Source organism: Sinohyriopsis cumingii, chromosome 8, assembly GCF_028554795.1.
Source record: "Sinohyriopsis cumingii isolate HCF-2022 chromosome 8, ASM2855479v2, whole genome shotgun sequence".
Lineage (NCBI taxonomy): Eukaryota > Metazoa > Mollusca > Bivalvia > Unionida > Unionidae > Sinohyriopsis > Sinohyriopsis cumingii.
The window spans coordinates 18,256,140-18,276,356 of record NC_142968.1 but is presented as its reverse complement, the minus strand read 5'-3'; the positions used below and the strand labels follow the sequence as shown (position 1 = coordinate 18,276,356).

The window sequence follows — 20,217 nt, the reverse complement described above, 5'->3', positions numbered from 1 at the left end:
TCGCTAGTCTGGTATAAAAACTGTTCCTATTATCAAGCAATTGTTAGGGTCAGTACAAGATAGCAGTCTAAATACCTCCCCTGTTATATAGCGTGTAAACCCCTTGCTACTTCCTTTTTCCCAGGTTCGCCAGAACATTGTCAACATGCCTGTAAGTATGGCGCATTATTATATCGATCTTACAAATTTCACGATATTTTTGTTGTCTCGGCAGTGTGTCAGCGGACGGTATACAGTCTGAGGGATATAAGAGCAGGCAGTATTTGCCAATATATATTGCGATTTTTATAATTTGGGCGAATTTTGAGACGTCTGGCGTGGATGTGACCAATGGTGTTATAAAATATAATACCGTTCTTCATAGATTCACATTATCTTTTTGTCCACTCAGTGTGCCGACATTCTGCTAATTTTAGTGGTGTTTCGCAGGAATGAACGAGTCGCATTGAAATGCATTATCTTGATTTAATTTTTGAATCAAATACACAATCCACAGTAAGTACCACGTTGTTTGTGAGAATTTCAGGGGACGTAACTCTTGTAGTACCGCCTATGTTCCTGTAAACGAACCTGTTGGTTATGTTTTCGAGGTATCATAATAGAAAAAAGTTCGAACTTGACAGAAGAAAGGTCCGGGCACATTTTTATGACACAAAGCGGAGCATGGAGCATAAAGAAACTGATATTTTAAATAAGATTTTAAAATTTGAAAAATATTTCTACATATGAATACTGCCAAGGGACCAGTTACTGCCACTTATCCGGGTTTCTCAATGCGTTCTTAATAATCAGGAATATTTGAAACTTATAATTCGAGTTAATTAATCTCAATCTATTTTATGAAAATGTCTACAGAATAATGTAAAGAAAAATTTATTCATCATGCCTTACAGAATATCGTAAAGTACCCCTACTAACGAGTCCATTCTTTCTAAGTGACAGTACCAGTTACCGCCAGTACCGTTATTCACAATTAGAAATTGAGATATGATGTATTTCTGCATAATAACAAAACATTCATATTTCATGTCACAGACTTCACTTTCTTCAAAAGAAAAATTTTACTTTACGAACTATTAGTAACCAAATCAACCGATAGCACCTCGGTAGTTTTGACGGAAGCCGACATTATGAATCGCGCATGCGTTACAGTGATGACCAGCATTATAATAGGGTTTGTATCAAAACCATATCTTATTTAAAACTGATAGTTGATATTATATACACCACTTACACTTAAAGTAATTATTTGCTTTGTACATATAACGTCTTAAAAACTTAATCTTTTCTTCATCATTTAAGAATGACATCTTCAGTATCAGTTACTGGAAAGCTTAAAACAGCTTTTTATATATATATAGAGAGAGAGAGAGAGAAAGAGAGATAGGGTTGTATAACTTTGTAGCTTGCACATACCTATAAATTCTATATTCCAAAGGTTACCTCTCTTTCCTCCAGTAGTTTACAAACAAGTTTTAAAAAAAATAACAAATGAACATTAAAATGAACATTTAAATTGTCAATTAAAATATGCATTAAATGTGCATTTCCTTTAATTTGATTTTGTAGAGCAATATATACAAATAAAGTAGGTTTCATCAACATTTCCTCATCTGTTAAACCAACACAGGCCAGGTGGTACCATTTCTCACATAAATCACAGCAAATTCAGTGTACATCTGACTCATCATCAATAGTAGGTGGTTTGGCCTCGTTACATATTTCACATGCATCTTTTTTTCGTGCTTGATTTTCTTCCCTTTTCATGGTATTTTCCTTATATTCATTCTCTGATTCTGTTTCTTTCTTCCTCTTTTTGTATTTTCCTGCAGTCAATCTCTTTTCTTCTTCAGTTTGTTAAGAAGCTGCAGATAAAATTTATCACTAGTTATCAATCTTGCCTCAGTGATGCATCTTTTCGATGTTTGGGGCTTTGCAGGCACTGGGGGGAAAAGATCAGACAATGCTTCTGGGATAATGCCTTCCTTCACTAATGGATTACCACCCAAGTAAGATTCACACAAGAATAATTGGATGCAGATGATGAAGTTGTAATCAAAGATGTTGAAGGTTTGGTTTGTATACATGTGGAAGTATTCAGATCTGGAGATTTTAATGCGACAGTTTTGGATGATGTCAATGGGAGCTGGATAGAGGTGACTTTGTAGATGAACTGTGATGGCATAACTTGAGTTTTGTCAATAGCATCTGGATTCAGAGGATAAAGACCGGACTTTTTAAAACTATCCTTAATTTTGGCTGGAGAGCTCACATAATCAATTGCATATGACAAAATTACTGGAAACTTTACTCTGTTGATAGTTGATGCTGATTGATGAATCCAAGATTCAGAGCGATGGAACTGAATTTCATCTTTAGAGTCCCCATGATTCCAACATCTGAAGGTTGCAAAATGTTTGTACTGTGTGGAGGAAGTCCAAGCAGCTCAATATGGTTTTCTCTGGCCAGTTTAACTATATCCAGGTTATCCATAACCAGTAACAATGGGCGATCTTTCCCACAATTTGGAATGAACAGGGCTTTAAACCATGTCAGAAAAAGATAGCTGTCCATGTATCCAGACTCTGATGTTCCAAACAGCCAATTACCTGGAACACCATCTTTTATGGGCTGTATGGGGGAAAGATTTTTCAAAAATAAGAAATGTGGGAAGGACTCCACCTCTGCAGCAATACAAATGTGGGCAGTGATATGTCCAGATGATAACGGAGCTTGCTGATATGTGTGATGGCCCTTTACACCAATGACTTTTTGTCGTGGCTTCTCCCTTCCACTCCAACCAGTCTCTTTGCAATTAAATATTCTGCCTGGGTCCTTTTCTAAGCCAAGTTTCTTTGTGGTATCCATCAAAAGGGCAAAATAACTGTTCATTACATTTTCATTGGACATGCGTGACCTTCACCTATCAAGTCGTTCTGGCTCTCTTTTTGAGTTATGGCTGTTGGCTGAAAAACTTTCTAAACCACTTATTTGAGGGACCTTTCTTGGACCTGAATAGAGATGTTCTTGCAGTTTTCTTCATAATGGATATGATATACCATCTAGAAATAGCCCTTGTCATTGGGAACCCTTGCTGTAGCATATACTTCATGTATGGTACTAACGTATCTTCTTTTGTTGCATTCAGCGTTCTGTTTGGTCCAGGAACATGTTTCAAATATCGACCTTTCAGAGCATCTTCGATTGTCTTCCTTGGAGTATTGTATTCCCTTGAGGCCTGACTACAGGTGAGCTGTAACTTCAGACAAGACAGCAGACAATAGATCTTGGAGATACTGTAAACACTTTGCCATTTTTCTACAATAAATTATTAATTCATTCAATGTAGTGTATCATTGGTAAATCACATTTTTTATATATATATATATATATATATATATATATATATATATATATATATATATATATATTAATGAGAGGGGGTGGGGGCTATCAATCACTATTGTTTCATTCAGAGGTGAGAGATTTTTGTGATGACAAGTCCATGCTGCATTTTATTCATTTACTTTCATTACATGAGTATTAAACAATATCAACAGTTATATAAATTATAGTGTATGGTTTGGTATATGTATATATATATATATAGAGAGAGAGAGAGATAAATATAGTGTCTGTGTGTGTGTGATAATTAATGGGAAGCAAAAATGAATTATAAGCTGGTGTTTTGTTACGGTTACATCCCTTTTATAATAGATAATTTTGAGATGACCCCTATACTAGGAATTATTTATGACCAGAGTTACTTTCGTATAGGAACGCTGTACTACATTTGTTGGTGCGGTCATAGTAATGCAAGTTCGAGAGATCCTTTGGTGTGTATATTATACACAATGGCGTTCAAGTGGACATTTTATTCTTTGGAGGATACATTTATGGATGAATAAAAGTTTTACAACGTTTCAATAGAAATGTCGTCTGCATGGATCTGAGGCCCCATATTCAATTGTTTTGTCAGAGATTATGTACATACTGAAGTGACATTTATGGAATAAAGTAACCGCCCTCGTGATGTTTACATAATCAAATTTAGGTCACTCGAGTTCACCAGCAATATTTTTCTTACCTTTAGAGCTGGAAATTATTTTTCTTCACTGGAATGAAGGAAACTGGCTGTGCAAAATTATCTTCATGCAGGAACGTAAAAAATACCGCATGTGAGTGCAAGAAATATGACGTTGGCGGTAACTGGTCGCTGGGGGTATCTGGTTCCCATGCAGTACGGAAAATGATATTTTAAAAAAAATTAGAATAACCCCCAAAAACTTTGCATGTTGTCGGCATTCGATGCCAAAAATAAAGCAAATTGGCTTGATGACTTCATGATTTTGGCAAATTTTAAGTGTTTTTTTGAAACCTTGTAATTTTTTTCTTCTGATCAGGGCTAAATTTCTTTCCCTAAAAGCCATAGCATGTGTATTTTTGTTTTTGTTTTAATTGTCACTGTGCTTTCCTTGTTAGCTTGTAGCTTCGGTGATTTACCTGGCTACTTCTGCATCACATAAGGCTACTTGAAAAAAAACGTGTATCCCCCATTTGTTCTCCTCCCTCCATCTGTTGGGTGGTGGTGCCAAACACTTTGCCTACTGTAGCAACTTGCCCTCCAACCTAAATTCAAATTCAGAAGAGCACAGCATAAACTATACAATGTAATTGATTTAGTTGATAGGCGATTAGAGCCCTGTAATTGTAAGTTGGTATAAATGTTTAATAACCTACACTTTTTTAATAAAATTGCTGTCAGATTATTAAATTCATTTTAAAAAAAATCTGCAACATGTACATTGGAGCAAATTCACAAGTGACTTCATACCATACTGTTTGTCATAATTGTATTGTTGCTGATAAAATATTTCAGTAAATATTCATAGACTAGACACTGAAGCATTAAAAGCAATATGATTGGAATGGACCTTTCTTTTCAACTGAATTGACACAACCAAGAACATGTATTGCGCTACTTTTAGAAAGAGGCATTTTCTTAACCCTCTACCTCATGCAAGCACCTTTGAACGCCTCTATTCCATTTGCTTGAGAGCACCTTTTGATGCCTCTACTCCATTCGAATGAAAGTGCCTTTTGATGCCTGCTGTAAACATCAGCCATTTTAAGCGGGTTTTCGTAGTGCCACCTTCGGGGAATACCCCCATTAGATACTACATTCATTTCTGCGAATGACCATTACGTCAGATCATGTGGTCACTGTTTATGCTGTGGTCGATATCTGCTATTTAAAGGAACTGGGTCGTATTCTCAATCTCCAAAATGGAGGTTGCGGATTTCGTTCAGCACTTGCTATTGTTGTCAAGATCAGAATCACAACTATGAAACTTTGTTGAAGGCTCTGATATTGATTTTGGCAGCAATTAGTTTTTATAAATAAGCTATACTTGAATTTTAGAGAGAAGTGACTTCTGTTGGACAGAACAGGGAGAAGTGGGAGCAAAGCAAGAAGCAATCAATATATATCTGTGTTTCTTATTTTAATTATGTCCATTTCTCTATGCATTAAGTGTTTTAAGCAATAATTTATTTTCAAGTTGAAAACTTGCATGTTATCAACACATTTTGTACTTATAAAAATATTTTATTCATGCTCATTTGATTCATAATGTAGTCATACATGTATGTTTGGATTGTGGTACGTGGATTGTTATTTAGGACACCTGACTTAAAAAAAAGCACAGAACAAACTATGCATTATAATTAATTTTAACTGACAGCAGTAACAAGATTACAGTCTCATAAACTATCACTTTTTTAATTTTATTTTCTACAAGCTTTGTGTAAAATTGCAATAAAAATTTTAACATACTTTGAAACTACATGTACCTAGGTCTTCAAGCCGTATTCTTTGTATATACGAATCGATTTAATGGAGTCTGTGACTTTCAAACTTACGATAGAAAATGACAAGTTTGTATAAGTTACGTTCGTAACTACAGGTAATAAAATGAACTACAACATGGATGTGCTTTCAATTATAATAAGACAAGCATGGACTGTTTATTCAGCTGTGTCAATTGATAACAAAATATAGCAGTTCAGAAGTAAAATCACAAGCATGTTAGCATCGGTAATGCAATTTCACGATTGCTGGTAATATGGAATATCATACAATGATACCATCAATATTCATGCAACCGGAAGTTACTAGTATAAAATACAAAGCCAAGTTATTGACCTGGTCTCGTCTTATACTCCGAATCGACTTATATATGGACGAAGGATGGAGAATTTACAAAATTGGTCAATTCGACTTATACTCCGCATCGACTTGTAGGCCGGAAAATACGGTACTCTTTTTGTCCACTTGGATTACACTTTTTCCTTGACAGGGTTTGGCATATGTTTATGCCTCTGAATTCAGTCATTGTAAATATTGGCACATTTTCCCACCACTTGGCTGCTAGTTAAGTCTTTTCAACTTGCTGCCTAGCTATTGCATTATGTTCTTTTGATGTACTCTTATAATGACATGTACATCTGGGGGTTCTTTCAGCCAATGAATTCTCTCATTGTAAATATCTGCAGAGCTAAAATGATCAACTAATCAACACATTTTCCCACTTGGCAAGTCGTTGGATTTACCACCCAGCCATAGCTTGCGTACGTAGGACTCCTGTGTAAGTGATTTCCTGCATCCCAGATACAAAATTGGCGTGATTGTTTCCAGGACCTCTGAACACTGAATAATTGCATTTCACCATGGGCTGTAACACAGTCAGAACTTAATGGAATACAGTATGTGTAGGAAAGCAGGTACTTTGAAAATATTTTGGTCTTGCAGAAAGAATATTGGGGGTTGGTTGCACTCGACAGCTAAGAAACGGTCCTGCCTTGAATTCTTGGAAATTTTTTTTTTGGCCAGTAGGTCATCAATGCCTTTACTTTTTTTAAGTGCTGTGCATGGCTGACTCTAAGACTTAATAGTTTGGAGAACATTTTGTTTCAGTTTGACAAGATCTTTATTTCTACATTATGAAGGCTTCTGTGGCGTAAAGGTTTGCAAGACTCTGAAACAGCAATTAGACATTTAAATAAATTCTGATAATGACAATGCAAAGATATAATTGCGAGAGAAGTGAATTTCTCTTTGGATTACACAGTGGCACGTTCACTTGTGCCAATTACATTGCGTTATGTTGACTTGTAATTGATTTAGTTAGGACATGAACAGACCTGCCTACCCTCTCATGAAGTCAAAATAGCAATGGTCACTTGTCCGCAACCGTCCTGTATTGCTAGTCGCGATGTTAGTAAAACTAGAATCAATTGTTGGCCCTGTAGCAAGCATTATAAAGTGTATAATCTATTTAAAACAGGTAAAGTATAATCTATTTAGTACAGAAGTTATACAAACACTCTTAAGAAAACTGAGGCCCAACTGATTTTTTATTTTAGTGGCACATCTGCATTCTCGTACCAACAACCACTAATTGTTCATTGTTCGAAGTTTAATCTTATGGATTAATACCATATCATAATTAAGCTATCCAACAGTTCAAATGTTTTCACCTCCTTCGATGTATTTTGCGCTTTTTTTACAGTAGTAGGCTGCAAATTTTAGAATTGGGAATGTGCACAGAGGCTGATATCATTGCCTACAAAAAAGCCACCTACTCAAGTTATGAAGCTACCAATGCTAGATCATTGAGTTTACTGAACATAACTTGCCTTTCTTAGTTGGGGATCAGCATCAGTGGCGGTGAAAGAGCATTTCCCATTGTAAGGAAAAATAAGACAAACTTTAGTGCATCATTAGGTGCTGAAAATTTGCAACAATTTTAGTTGCAAAGATTAAACAGAAGGCATGAAGCCTGAATTGTTTTAAAACAAATTTACCATAGCCCAAATGAGGAAGTTAAGCCTAACACAGCATCATAGCATGATGTTTGTGTATATCAGTAAATTTGGCTGCAAATTGTACTTGTAATTAGTGTAAAATGTTTTAGTTTTATTTCGAGATTTTATATAATGCAGTACTGACCATCAAAGCTAGTGTCATGGTATAATTTTTCACTGTGTTCAAAAATCACTAATTTTTATCCCTCTTTTCATCTAATTGCAAGTCTGGAATTTTGGCAGCTCTGCGTGAATTTGTCTTAGTGTGAACTATGTGTGAACTATGAAATATTTATTTATTAAACCCTCCACCATCAGGTTCAGTGTGGAACAAGTATGCACATGATCAACTGTTCCACCATGACCTGTGGAGAAAGAAAAAAAAAACTGAGCTGCATTGTAGTTAAATTTGTATAGATACATTGTGTAGCATCAAATGGTCAGATAGTGGCCAACAGATACTAGAAGAGACATAATTTAAAAGGCGTCATTTTGTTGAAATGTTTTGAATCTTTCTCCGTCAACAGAAGATGGGAGTACCATACTTGCCAACTGTTATGCTTTTGGTATAATTGTCATGCTATTTTCACCAAGGGTTACCATGTGTAGGGTACTATTTTAAGGAAGAAATAAAAAATAATTAAATTTAAAGTCAGCAATGAAATGTTCTGTTTTTCAGCTTGCAAAAGATTTGTTGCATCCCTCCCTTGAGGATGAAAAGCGGAAATGCAAATTGAAGCGACTTGTGCAATCTCCCAACAGTTACTTCATGGATGTTAAATGTCCAGGTAATTTCTTGTATTCTTTCTTACGAATGATATTTGGTACAGCTATCGAGTACATTTAATGTTACTGTACAAGGGACGTCTTTCTTTTTCCTTAAATTTTTTTGGTGTTTTACTGTTTAAATGCAAACTTTATTTTTCCAGGCAGAGACCCCACACCAAACAAAAAATTAATTTGCAAAGTATAGACAGGGTGGGGGAAAATAGCTCATCTATAAAACTTCTTGAGGGGAATGGTTTTTCATGCATGTGGAATTCAGATCTCTGTAGACTACTGAAGGCTTAAGGTGTGGAAGAATGATTCTGGGTTAGAACTCGGAATGTTTTATCAATAGACAAGTCACATTGATGTGGGCTTTTACCAGAATACTTCTTGTGGTGTCTAGTTAGTCCCGAATCAAAATGATAGGCTTCAAATATGGCCATATGAAGATATCTAGACATGATGCTCATATCAACTTAGGGTTTATACCAAAAGACTTTTCTAGTCGGGCCTAAATGGAAATAGTGCCAATCTAGTATCAAAAATGGCTGCCACGAAATTTTTTTTGTAATACAGAATAATAAAATGGAAGATTCATATTTTTGTGGGGAACAGGAAGGGCAATAATTATGTTTATTAAAGGGGGAACAATGGACAAAAATTATGTCGAGCTTAAGAGATGGCAAAAAAGCCATTGAGCTAGGGCTTGGAACTACCTTTGTGAAACTGTTGGAGGTAATTTAAGTTCAAAGCATACTTTACAAACTATTTAAACATGTTTACCATCACTGGACAGTCTCAAATCACACATCTGAATTTTTGTAAACGCACGTTTTCCAACTTGACCTCAGCAATACTGGATATTTTAGTACATGTTACTGAAAACCGGTCTAAAATCTTATCCTTATTGAGGTCTTGTTACGTTCAGTAAGGCAGGTTGAATTACTGAAAATGCTGATAAAAAAATAATTTATAGTACATTATTTACCTTTGAATAAAATATTCATTTATAGAACCCTTAGTGACTAGAATATTCTTTTGAAAAATCAATTTGCAGTTATGTTGGCAGGTTTCTTCTTTTTTATTTAGTTACTGTAAGAGCCCATAGGGGACCTTGAAAAATGAATTTGTCTTTCAAGGCCTTGAAAATTCTAAATTTTGTCTGGGTACCTTGAAAAGCCTTGATTTTATTTTTCAGTTTGCAGATTTAGATATTAAGAAAAAGGGAGAAAGGGTAAAAACCGATCTCTAAGTTTGTCCCGGAATGGAAATTTCAACAACTGGCCATTGCACAGTTGTATGTTTTGAACTTCCAGATGTAGCCGTGGTTTAAATTTGAATTGTGTAAGTTTCAGAATGGCTGTCGATTCCAACTTAAGTGGCTAGACAAAGAAAATATAAAGTTTGGATTGTGAGATCTTGCACAGACAGCTTTGCAAAATGCAAATTATGCCAGATGGCTGTTGATTTGCCTGCAGTGGAGAGAGTGCTCTACGGTCACTTGCAGTTGGGGAAAAAACCTAGCTAACATAATTGTGGCTAATACAGCAAAACAAGAAGCCCTAAGCATGAAATTGTTTTTGACGAAAGAAGTATGTCTGTGAACACGGAGCTTCAAGTTTTAAAAAAGATACTGTATGTAGTCTTTGATTATGAAATTTGTTCGATCCTCATCTTTTTTTATAGATTTAGTGGAAATAGGACAGACAGTAATTGCAATGAGCAAGATACATCTAAAAATATAGAATACAGCTAAGCTGAGAGAAATATTAATATATCTAATATTAAATAGTTTAAAATATCAATATGCTGTTTTTAAATAAGTGATAATATAAAAAAAAATTTTGTTTCTTTTTTTGTTTTATGGGGGTGGGTTGGGGTATAAATGACAAGGCCTTAGCACAGTAGCCCACATTAATTTAGTGTTTTTTCTTCCCATGAATTTAATATTCATAGGTGGGTTTCAGACTGGTTTACAACAGGGTTTCACTTAAAGAAAAGTTATTCGAATGCCCTTTTCATAGTTTGAATTATTGAATGGGGGTCCTGTAGAGTCTTCCCACGACAGGCTACCGTTGAAAGGGGTTTTCTATCATTAAAGAATGTGGAGCTGTAAATATGAAGGAAAGGACTGGTTGCAAGGAGAGTGAGTAATGACAGTGTAAGAAATGCTGGTGGAATTTGCCAAATTGATAGATTACCAAATATGCTTATAAATGCAGGCAGTGCTTACAGTAGGTACAGCATGTACTTGGATGAGTAGAGGAAAATCCTTGAGCAAGAGAGAAGAGGACAAGAAAAGTACTGGATGAGGAAATAGCAAAGTTGGAGAAGAAAGGCAGGCACTGAAAAAAAAACAGACAATGGCATCTGCTGCTGATAACTATGCATTGAAAGCAGAGACCGATAGAAAAATTGAAATTATCACATCAGATAGTTTGAGGAAAGTGTTAAGGGCAAAATCATTGAACTTGGAGCTCTTGAAACAGTTTGATGACAAGCTACATGAACTGAAAAATTCACTCCAAAATATTTTTGACTTTGTAAATAGTATTGTGTTATTGAGTCAAATGATCTTTGTTCAGTGACTACATTATTCTAATGCCCAGATGTAGGATGCTTAATATTAATAGGAAAGATGTCAATGATAATACTCTTCGACTTCATGTTTTAAAATTTTTTTGCAAGAAATGTTCCTTGTATGAAGTATAAGTAAGTAGTAACTTGTGTTTACATGCAGTTTAATTTATGAATCCTTTAAAATAAATGTAATAATGTACCTTGAAAAACATGATTTTGAACCTTGAAAAAACCTGGAAAATGTTTAAAGAAATATGCTACTAACCCCGATTGTAGATCCTACTGTAGCATTGTCAGATTGCATTAAGGATTTTTTGGATCAAGTACATGTACATAGCAGTTCAAAACGCCATTGTCATGACTCTAAGATGTATATATTCAAAAATGGCTCGTTCTTCAAATTGAATCGTGCTGTTCTAAGACATAAAAGATGTACAGCAAAGGAAGCAATCACAAGTGAAATGAACATGGTTATGCACATTGCCATCATCGGTATGCTTAATGTGCAGACCAGGGGGTGGGGTGAGTTTCCAAATAGTAACTGCATTGTTGTGGTTTATGTTTACCATGTACACATTCAGAAAGGTGACATTGCAGCAATAATTGAACTCAAGACTATATAATTGTAGGTGTTGGGTGGGGTTGTTGGTTAGGTCAAAATCTTGTTGATCATTTTAAAAAAGGATTGCTTGCAAGTGTGTTACAGATTGAAAACCTTTGTTGTGTGTGTGTGTGTGTATATATATATATATATATATATTTATATATATATCAACAAGAGGTGGGTTTCATGCTAATTTCTAACAAAACGAGTGCAAACAAGCATGTAATGTGTGAACATTACAATCATATTTATGTTCCTTTATTTCTTTGTTACATCCCACTATATCTGGAAATTTAGCCCATTTCTTTGAACAGAAAGGGAGGAATTTTGCCATTAAATATTGAGTTCTAAGCTAAACTGATGCATATCCTTCACATAAATTTAGATTATATTTGAAATGTCTAATCACAGTTGTTGAAATTTTCTACAACCAGATCTACAAGGGTTCTTTCTGGTCCACAGACAGTAAAATGCATAGTCCCATCCAGATATGATAGCAAAGCGTATATTTGAAGTCTTTTCTCAATTCTGTTTCAGGAGCTTGACTCTTTTCCAGTTTCAAGTTTATTCTTCAGTTAAATCAGCAACATCATTTCTAATGTTTATAACATGGTTTGAGTTTCAAAGTCATTCACATTTTGTTTTTTTGCCAAACAAAATTGAGTAAATTAACATTGCATATTTAAAAACATTAATGACATATACTGATGTATTAAGTCCTTTTCCAAAGCCAAATTATGCATAGACAGTAATGTTTTTGTTTTCAATGTTTTTAGGTTGTTATAAGATCACGACGGTGTTTAGCCATGCCCAGACAGTTGTGTTGTGTGTGGGTTGTAGCACAGTTTTGTGCCAGCCAACGGGAGGCAAAGCGAGGCTCACAGAAGGTATGCATACAAGATTAAGCAAAACTGGAAGTGATTAGTTATACATTGCCATACCAGGCAATAATAATTAATTTTTAACTTAGTTGGTTATATAATGGGGGAGCCTATGGGATGGTCTCTTGTCCGTTGTCTGTAGTGCAAACTTGTTACTGCTAATCCTCCTAAACAACTTCGGGATTACACTAAGAGTTTTAATGATGACTAGTTGGTCCTAAATAAGAATAGTTCCACTCGGACATCCATTATGGCCATCTTGAAAATCGTCGGTACTGTGCCAGAGTGGATGGTCGTATCACATACATGCCAACCATTATGCTCTTTGTCACTAAATTACGCCTTGTGTGTAAATATATTCAGATTAGGTATATCCCCCTCCAAAAAAAAGTTTTCTAATTTTTATTAACATCCCATTAATCCCACAGACCATATTCTTGAAAAGATGGCTTATATGTACATACAACATGAGAGTACGCTTGTCCATAGACTTGCATGCACTTTCCTAACAGTGTTATGTTCTATTTATAGCAGCTGCCATTTTTCCAAGAAAATACTGGTTCTACTTTTAAACCTCAGTTTCTATTTATAGCAGCTGTATGACTTAGTTAGGAGAGAACAGACTGGTTTTCTAACTTGTAATCTTTGCTTGCAGATTCTTTGTTCAAATACATATTTGGTACAGAACCAGTCTGTAGGTATTTGGCGCTAAAAGTCGGATTTATTCTAGTCGATGCATGTGTTAGAGCAAAAATGTTTTTCAAATAATTTCTCAGATGAAATGGGAAAGATGAAAAATTCTGTCAGATGAATACATGAATTACATTATACAGCATTCTTTTCTAGGGTAGCTTCATGCCCCTTGCATGCTGTGTGAAAATTTGTCCGTGGTCGGAATCTGATTTAGTGTCTGGATTTTAGACTTTTTGGTCTCAGATCTAAGGCAAACCGGTATGAACTGCAAACAGACAGATGAGCCTTTGCAAAAAGTAAGATAAGATGGGCATTTGGAATAAAGAGTGGTTTCCATACAAAAATAATGGCTCTGTTTAGCAAAAAAAAAAAGAAAAGAAAAAAAGTCCAACTTTTACCCTTCTGCTCATGCACGAGTCAAATAGCCAACGAAAATCGATGTTTCTAACACCACTAGGTAGCATTTTATTGAAAGATGACTGGGGATTGGGTGTTTTCGAGTCTATTCAGAAATGGCTTTCAAAATGTGTTTCCTACTCGATTTTTAGGCAAAAATGACAAAAAGCTCCAGGGGTTAATATGTTAAAAGAATTAACAGTAGATGCAACTGGAGAAAACATTTCTTTTCATTTGCTTGATGATGCTTTGAATAAATATAAGTTGACAGAAGTGTATGGGGTTTTCAGCTGATGCTGCATCAGTGATGTTTAGAATTCATAAAGGAGTTGCATTCTGTATTTTGAAAAATGTCTCCATCATTGTTCTTATCGGGTTGTCTTTCATATGATGCATGATGCTGCAGGAAAGGCTGCTAATAAATTAGAAGAACTTCTGTAGTATCTAGTATCAAGATATCACTCTACCTGACAATGTACTGCATGCGGACAGAGTAGATTTTTTTCCGTCTTTTTTCCCAGCTGAAAGACACAATAACTGGAAGATAAAAATTTCCTCTTTGTCAGGTTATGAAAGGAATATTGTGTAACCCAGCACTTTGTGCTCTACTGGTGTTCAAAACATTTGTGGTCTCAGCTGGTACAATGCAGTACGAGTCTTTTGGTTTTTAAAGCTCATTGTTGGATACATAAACTTGAAGCAGTAATTGATAAAAGTCCAGAGAGATAAATAATTCATTTTGTACATATGCTCATTGAATTTTTATCATGTTTTATGTGGATTACTCTCTTTTTTTGTGTGTGCTCTGATTACTCTTTTTGTCCTCTGGGATTACACTTTTTCCTTGCCACGGGTTGGCATGTAAGCGATAGTGGTGTGATTTGTTGATCACATGTCAACTGTACTCTGTTAGGCTTGGTGATTGATTGCAAGTCGGTCCCCTCGTGCTATGGTTAAGTGATCACAAGTGAAACTTGTTGTTGACCACGTAGTCAACCCCTGAGGTGATAACATCCCAGGTCTATCAGCCCGAATCAAGTTGAAACTTTATTGATAGATATGAAAATTTATGTTTGTGCAGAATTTAATACAGAATTAATGAAAGAAAAAATTGTGGATCTTTTATGACAATTTTGATAGGATGCAAGCTGATTTTTGGATTTTATCCAGCTTTGGAGAGATGATCTTAAGTTAATCATCTTGTCTATTTTTAGTTTTAAATAGGACAAGTTAAAAATAGACTTCATCTTTTCCCAGTCCAGACTAACTTGTTCAATCAATTACACTAACCTGATACGTTTAAAACTTTTCTTCAAATATTAACACAAGTCTTGTAATTGCAGGGTGTTCATTCCGACGGAAACAGCACTAGATGTTTGTCAGAAGGAGACCTAACTGTGATGGCTGAAGGTGTGTGTGAGTGACTTGTTGGGCAAAATGTGAAGAAATTTCTGAGATGGACAATGGAATGGAGTCGCTGAAAGAGTATACATTAACTTGCACCATTTATGCTGAACATTACTTGTTAATATTTATCATGAAATAAAGTCATTCAGGTTTCTCACATACACTAAAATCTGTGTTAAGTCTTCTGTATTGTCCTTGGCGCAGTCACATGCCATTATTGTGGAAGTTGCGCTTGCATCTGTTGGTATTTTGCTCTTTTTGTTTGTTGAGATTTTCACACACAGCACACACACACACACACACATATATATATGGCAAGATGGTGTCACATAACCATATTCTGACATCATGCATATATTTATTGTTACGTGTTTAGACTCTTTCAAACAGTAACAAAAAAAGAATGAAGACAAAAAGATTTGTAATATTTTAACAAATAATTTATTTCTCTAGAAAACAAGTTGAAAATAAGAACCTGTGGTTTTATGAATCAAATCCAAAAATAATCCAAGAATTAAAAAGTAGAAGTCCTAGTAATAAAAAAAGTCCTAATGAAACTGAGTTCGAATCCCGATAAAATCCAGAATGGAAGGCCATGACATGCTGTGGTAAGCATTGTATTGATGTGTCGACAGTTCTTTGTTGAATCAAAGAAAATCATAATATTCCAGTTTGAATTCTGTGTAAATTTTGGTAACTGGCTTTGTCCAAGAATTAATTTACAGCATTAGTATTTCCAGGGAAAAATAATCTCTGGAATCCAGATAAATTGAAGAAAACACAATAATTAGCTCAAAAACTGGTCAGAACATAAAACACTTAACTATTCTTTTTCTAATCTAGCTACAACGCAAAACAGATGCCCAGATGTGGGTCAGTCCTCGGGGGGGGGGGGGGGGGGCGGGGGGGACCTAATTGATAAATGTTGTTTGTCACGTACTCCGAATATGACCTCAATTTCACTTTATGAATCTTACTCTTGGGAAAGAATAAAAAATGTTGACCACAACTCTTCCTGGTTCTGAATCTAGGTCACTATTAGATACAACAGTTTCTATTACTAGTTGTTTACTACTCAATTAAATTTCTAGACAATGTTGAATCCAATAAATAAAATTACAATAACAAGTAATGGAATAAAAGAATTTAAAACTTAAAAATTAAATCGAATATAAATTAAATATATGTAACATGCACACACAAATCAGATGGAAAGTTTCTGGTTTTAGTTGGAAATTTGGGATACTGATGCAGACCAAGTTTCTGTTATTTTTGATAACATTTCTGGCAGACCTTTTTTTCCCAGTTTTGTCTTGATCAGAATACTTTGTTCCTGGATGTAATTTGAGAGGAAGGTAACAAAGCACCAAGACGCTACCTGACGGGCTAATTATGCAGGTGGGAATTCTTCAATGTTTCAGTTGTTTATGCAGTTTCAAGTGGATTTTCATGACTTCTATGAATTTAACTTTATTGAAAGAGCAGAATGTATGGATATCATCTTTTACAGTAAGTAAAATTATCATTAAGCTGACTAGAAGAAAAAAGTCGTAATAAGTTTTTTTGGGAATGTATTGGGAAATTTGAGGAACCTGGACTTGACTGATGCATGAGCTGCAAAGAAGAAATTCTGTGCTAACCGTGCTAAAATGAAAAGCACAGATTGGGAAGATTAGGTCTAAATGTGCAGAAGCTTCCAGTGGTTTTACAGTCACTTTCATCTTTGAAAATGGCATTGACCACCTCAGGCCAGAAGAAAATGTTTCCAGTCAGCTGACCATCTCAGTTTTTCACCTCTTTAAATCCCCCCCCCCCCATTAAATTTTTTATTTGTGCATGTAATCAGGCTGGTTTAACTAGTGCTTGAAATGCTTTGTTCATAATACCTCATTCTATCCTGAATATGCCTGCAGTCGTAGTATCCCATTTTATCCTGAATACGACTACGGTCGTACTCTACTACGTATGTGTGTAGCGTCTCTAGAAACGCGTGTTATACATCACATGTGTACTTTTCACCTACACAGGAAATGGTTAAAGCACGCATGCGCAGTGAAATTTTAAAAAAAACGCGCTTGGAAAAGAAATTGTTGACTTGAAAATCGATCGATAAAATGATGGATGACAACTCTGATGTAAACTTGGATGTTGATAGCGAGGGTAGCGACACTGAAGTTGACGATTTGGATGATTCTGATGATAATTACTTAAATGATGGGTTAGAATTTAATAAAATTGATGAAAGAGAGATGATGCATGGCTTCATGCACTTTTCAACAGCGATTCGGAGAATGAAGCTGACTTTGAAAGCTTTCAAGAAAAATGGGTCCGGGATGATTTTTCACTTCAGTTGCAGTCGAGATTTAAATTGATAGAAGGAGCAACACCCAGGAGAAGCCGATGCAAAACATTATTTTGAGTTACATTGGGATGATTTAATCTGAAAAAAACTTGTTGATGAAACAAATCGTTACGTTGAAAGATTTCTAGGATTAATTTGTGACAAGTTTTCAGGAGAAACTGCACGCTGAAGTACATGTTCCAGAATGTGAAGTAAATGAGTTGTTCTTGTGTCATGTTGTCCAATTTTAGTAAAATTATTATAACTTTTGAACTAACAGTGCTAGAAACTTCAAATTTGGACCAAAATACTAGAAATTGAATTATCTTTATTTTATTTGCATAATATTGGGAGCATTTCATTAATTTTGATGGACAAAAGATTCACTGAACATCTTGGTAAGTTTTTTAATTTGTTTTTTTTTTTCTTTCAAGTCATATTTCAAAATACAGTTGTGAGCATGTACACTGGTAAATGATAATAAAACATATCACTGTGTTGCAAATTTTATTACCTTTTTAGAGATATATAGTTCTATATACTTTATAAAAGAAATAACATTGTTACAACATTTTTAGTAAACATGCTGAAGGTAGTCAAAATTTCAGCAGCTGCTGCTGTATGATACTCCGTTTTACCAGAATGTATTTAGAATTGCTTCTCGGGAATCGGGCACTGCAGTTGAAATTGGTAAACAGGATAAAATGGGATATATACTCATTTTAAAGTGTATCAACTATACTTCACAAGTGACTTATCAAAACAATGAAGGACTAATTCAGGTTAATAAATGATATTTAATCTTTTCTTACATGTTTTGATGATTTTGAAGGTGTTGTGCATGTATGTGGTTACTTGTGAAATACTGCACTTTACACGTGCCCAGGTGATGCCCAGAAAATTTTCAGTTCGTTTTCTCATCTCTGGCACATGTGTACTTGATACTATAGTCAGGGTCCATAGTTTAAATTAAAAGTTAATGGAAAACGTGATTATTTCAATTTTTGTTCATGTAAATAAATATTGATCATGACTAGTTTATATATATTTATATATATTGTTTGAGGAGCATATTGGCAGGGGAGAAAAATTTATTTTTTGTGACATTTACTTCCATGTTTTTTAACAAGGATATTATTTGTCTCCAGATGAAAGCCATTTTCTTATATTTTATTGCATGTACTTCCTCAGAATTTGCTTTTAAATGTTTTGTTATCTAGGAATGTGGTCAGATAAATTTGTATGGAAGTATTCGTGTAATATTTGCTTTCAAAATATTTGTGGAATGATTTGCAGCAAATGCATAAATTTGGACTTGGCTAATTGCCTTGCCTCGATTTGCCTTGCCTTGGCTAATTGTCTTTTTTTAATAGACTAGTTGGTATTGCCGTTTGAAGCAAAACCTGGCCTTGTTTACAGGTTAGGGAATTTTTCCAGAAAATACTATTGCATCATTGGTCATGCTACAGTCTTTAAATAAAAGATGTTTGTAAAAAAAAAATTCATTCCTGTTTTAAGTCAGTCTATGGAATCAGTATGTGAGCTCGGTTTTGATTTGAAAAGAATCCTTTGTTTATTTTATACGGAATTACAAAAGTACTCTTGGACCTTTTGAACTAAATCACTACTCTGAGATTATTGTGAATTCATTTAAAGACATTCTGGATTAAATCGTTGATACATCGATATTGTTGGTACATAAACATTTAAGACTAATGGTGCATTAGTGCATTCAAGAATATTGGTACCTTAAGACTTGGTACAATAGGACTTTTAAGATTATAGGAATTGATTTAGAACGTTGCATAATTTTGGTAGTGTGATAGACATTTATAATTATTTGGGATTTAAGAATACTGTCTGAATCTTCGCTTTTATATTCTGAGAAAAATACATTTATGTTTTGTATTTACTAAACTTGTAGGTGTCGCTGGTTTTTGATAGTTTAAGAACATAAAGAGTCGTAGCATTTGAACAATATTGATTAAATGTTTTGTAAAGTAGTAGTAGTGATAGTGGAATAAGTCACAATGACTTTAATATGATAGGTGATGAATACAGCAAATGGTGTGAAGAATGCAATAGCAAGGAATCTAATTATTTCAGTGGTAAAGTTGGGAGACCTAACGATACCATCTCGTTACATTTTGAAGGAAGTCTGAATATAAAAAAGAAATAAGTTCAAAACCCATTCTTAACATTAAGATTGTAGATTGTACATTTCTTTACACAATCCATTTTGTTTTTAGGACAATGTCAAATAATAATAATTAATAATTATAAAAAGACCCCCAACCCCCCATAACAAAAGTATATTATACAATATAACTGGCAAGACGGAAACTGAGGTCATATCAATTCCAGACAGTTTCTATAATCTTGAAATGTACACGAGTAACTCGACTACAAAATTTTATTCACTCTTGATAATTACACGGTGTTGTATAAATAGTACAAGTCTAAATTACTTTGATAATGTGAAATCAATGAATACATTTACAGATCTGATAGCTTGTGGAATTTTTAAAGCCCAAAATTTGAATATTTTCATTGATCAGCTGAACATTTCGAGAAGGATAATAGTAATATATTTTAATGGCACCACACTGCATATTTCTTTTGAATATCTGGAGCAAATTCAATTGCAGTTGCAGAGCTAGGCGGTACTGTAAATTCAGGCA

At 34.6% G+C, this 20,217-nt stretch overlaps 1 protein-coding gene across 2 annotated transcripts; it reads left to right on the top strand.

The window, feature by feature from the left end:
* Positions 1–48: 48 nt before the first annotated feature.
* On the top strand, positions 49–15,364 carry LOC149793063 (small ribosomal subunit protein eS27-like). 2 transcript variants are annotated; one of them, XM_089966960.1, is made up of 4 exons: positions 49–151; positions 8,546–8,654; positions 12,595–12,705; positions 15,132–15,364. In XM_089966960.1, exons 1-4 carry the CDS (start codon positions 146–148, stop codon positions 15,158–15,160), a joined length of 255 nt encoding a protein of 84 aa, XP_089823086.1. In that variant the 5' UTR covers positions 49–145; the 3' UTR covers positions 15,161–15,364. The 2 variants fall into 2 exon arrangements, with proteins under 2 accessions (XP_089823086.1, XP_089823088.1); XM_089966962.1 differs by lacking the exon at positions 49–151 and adding an exon at positions 3,154–3,248.
* Positions 15,365–20,217: the final 4,853 nt, after the last annotated feature.

Excerpts from the sequence above, each read along its gene's own strand:
- LOC149793063 (XM_089966960.1), top strand. Across the intron at positions 8,655-12,594 it reads CATGGATGTTAAATGTCCAG|GTTGTTATAAGATCACGACG; the intron begins GTAATTTCTTGT and ends CAATGTTTTTAG. Across the intron at positions 12,706-15,131 it reads CAAAGCGAGGCTCACAGAAG|GGTGTTCATTCCGACGGAAA; the intron begins GTATGCATACAA and ends TTGTAATTGCAG.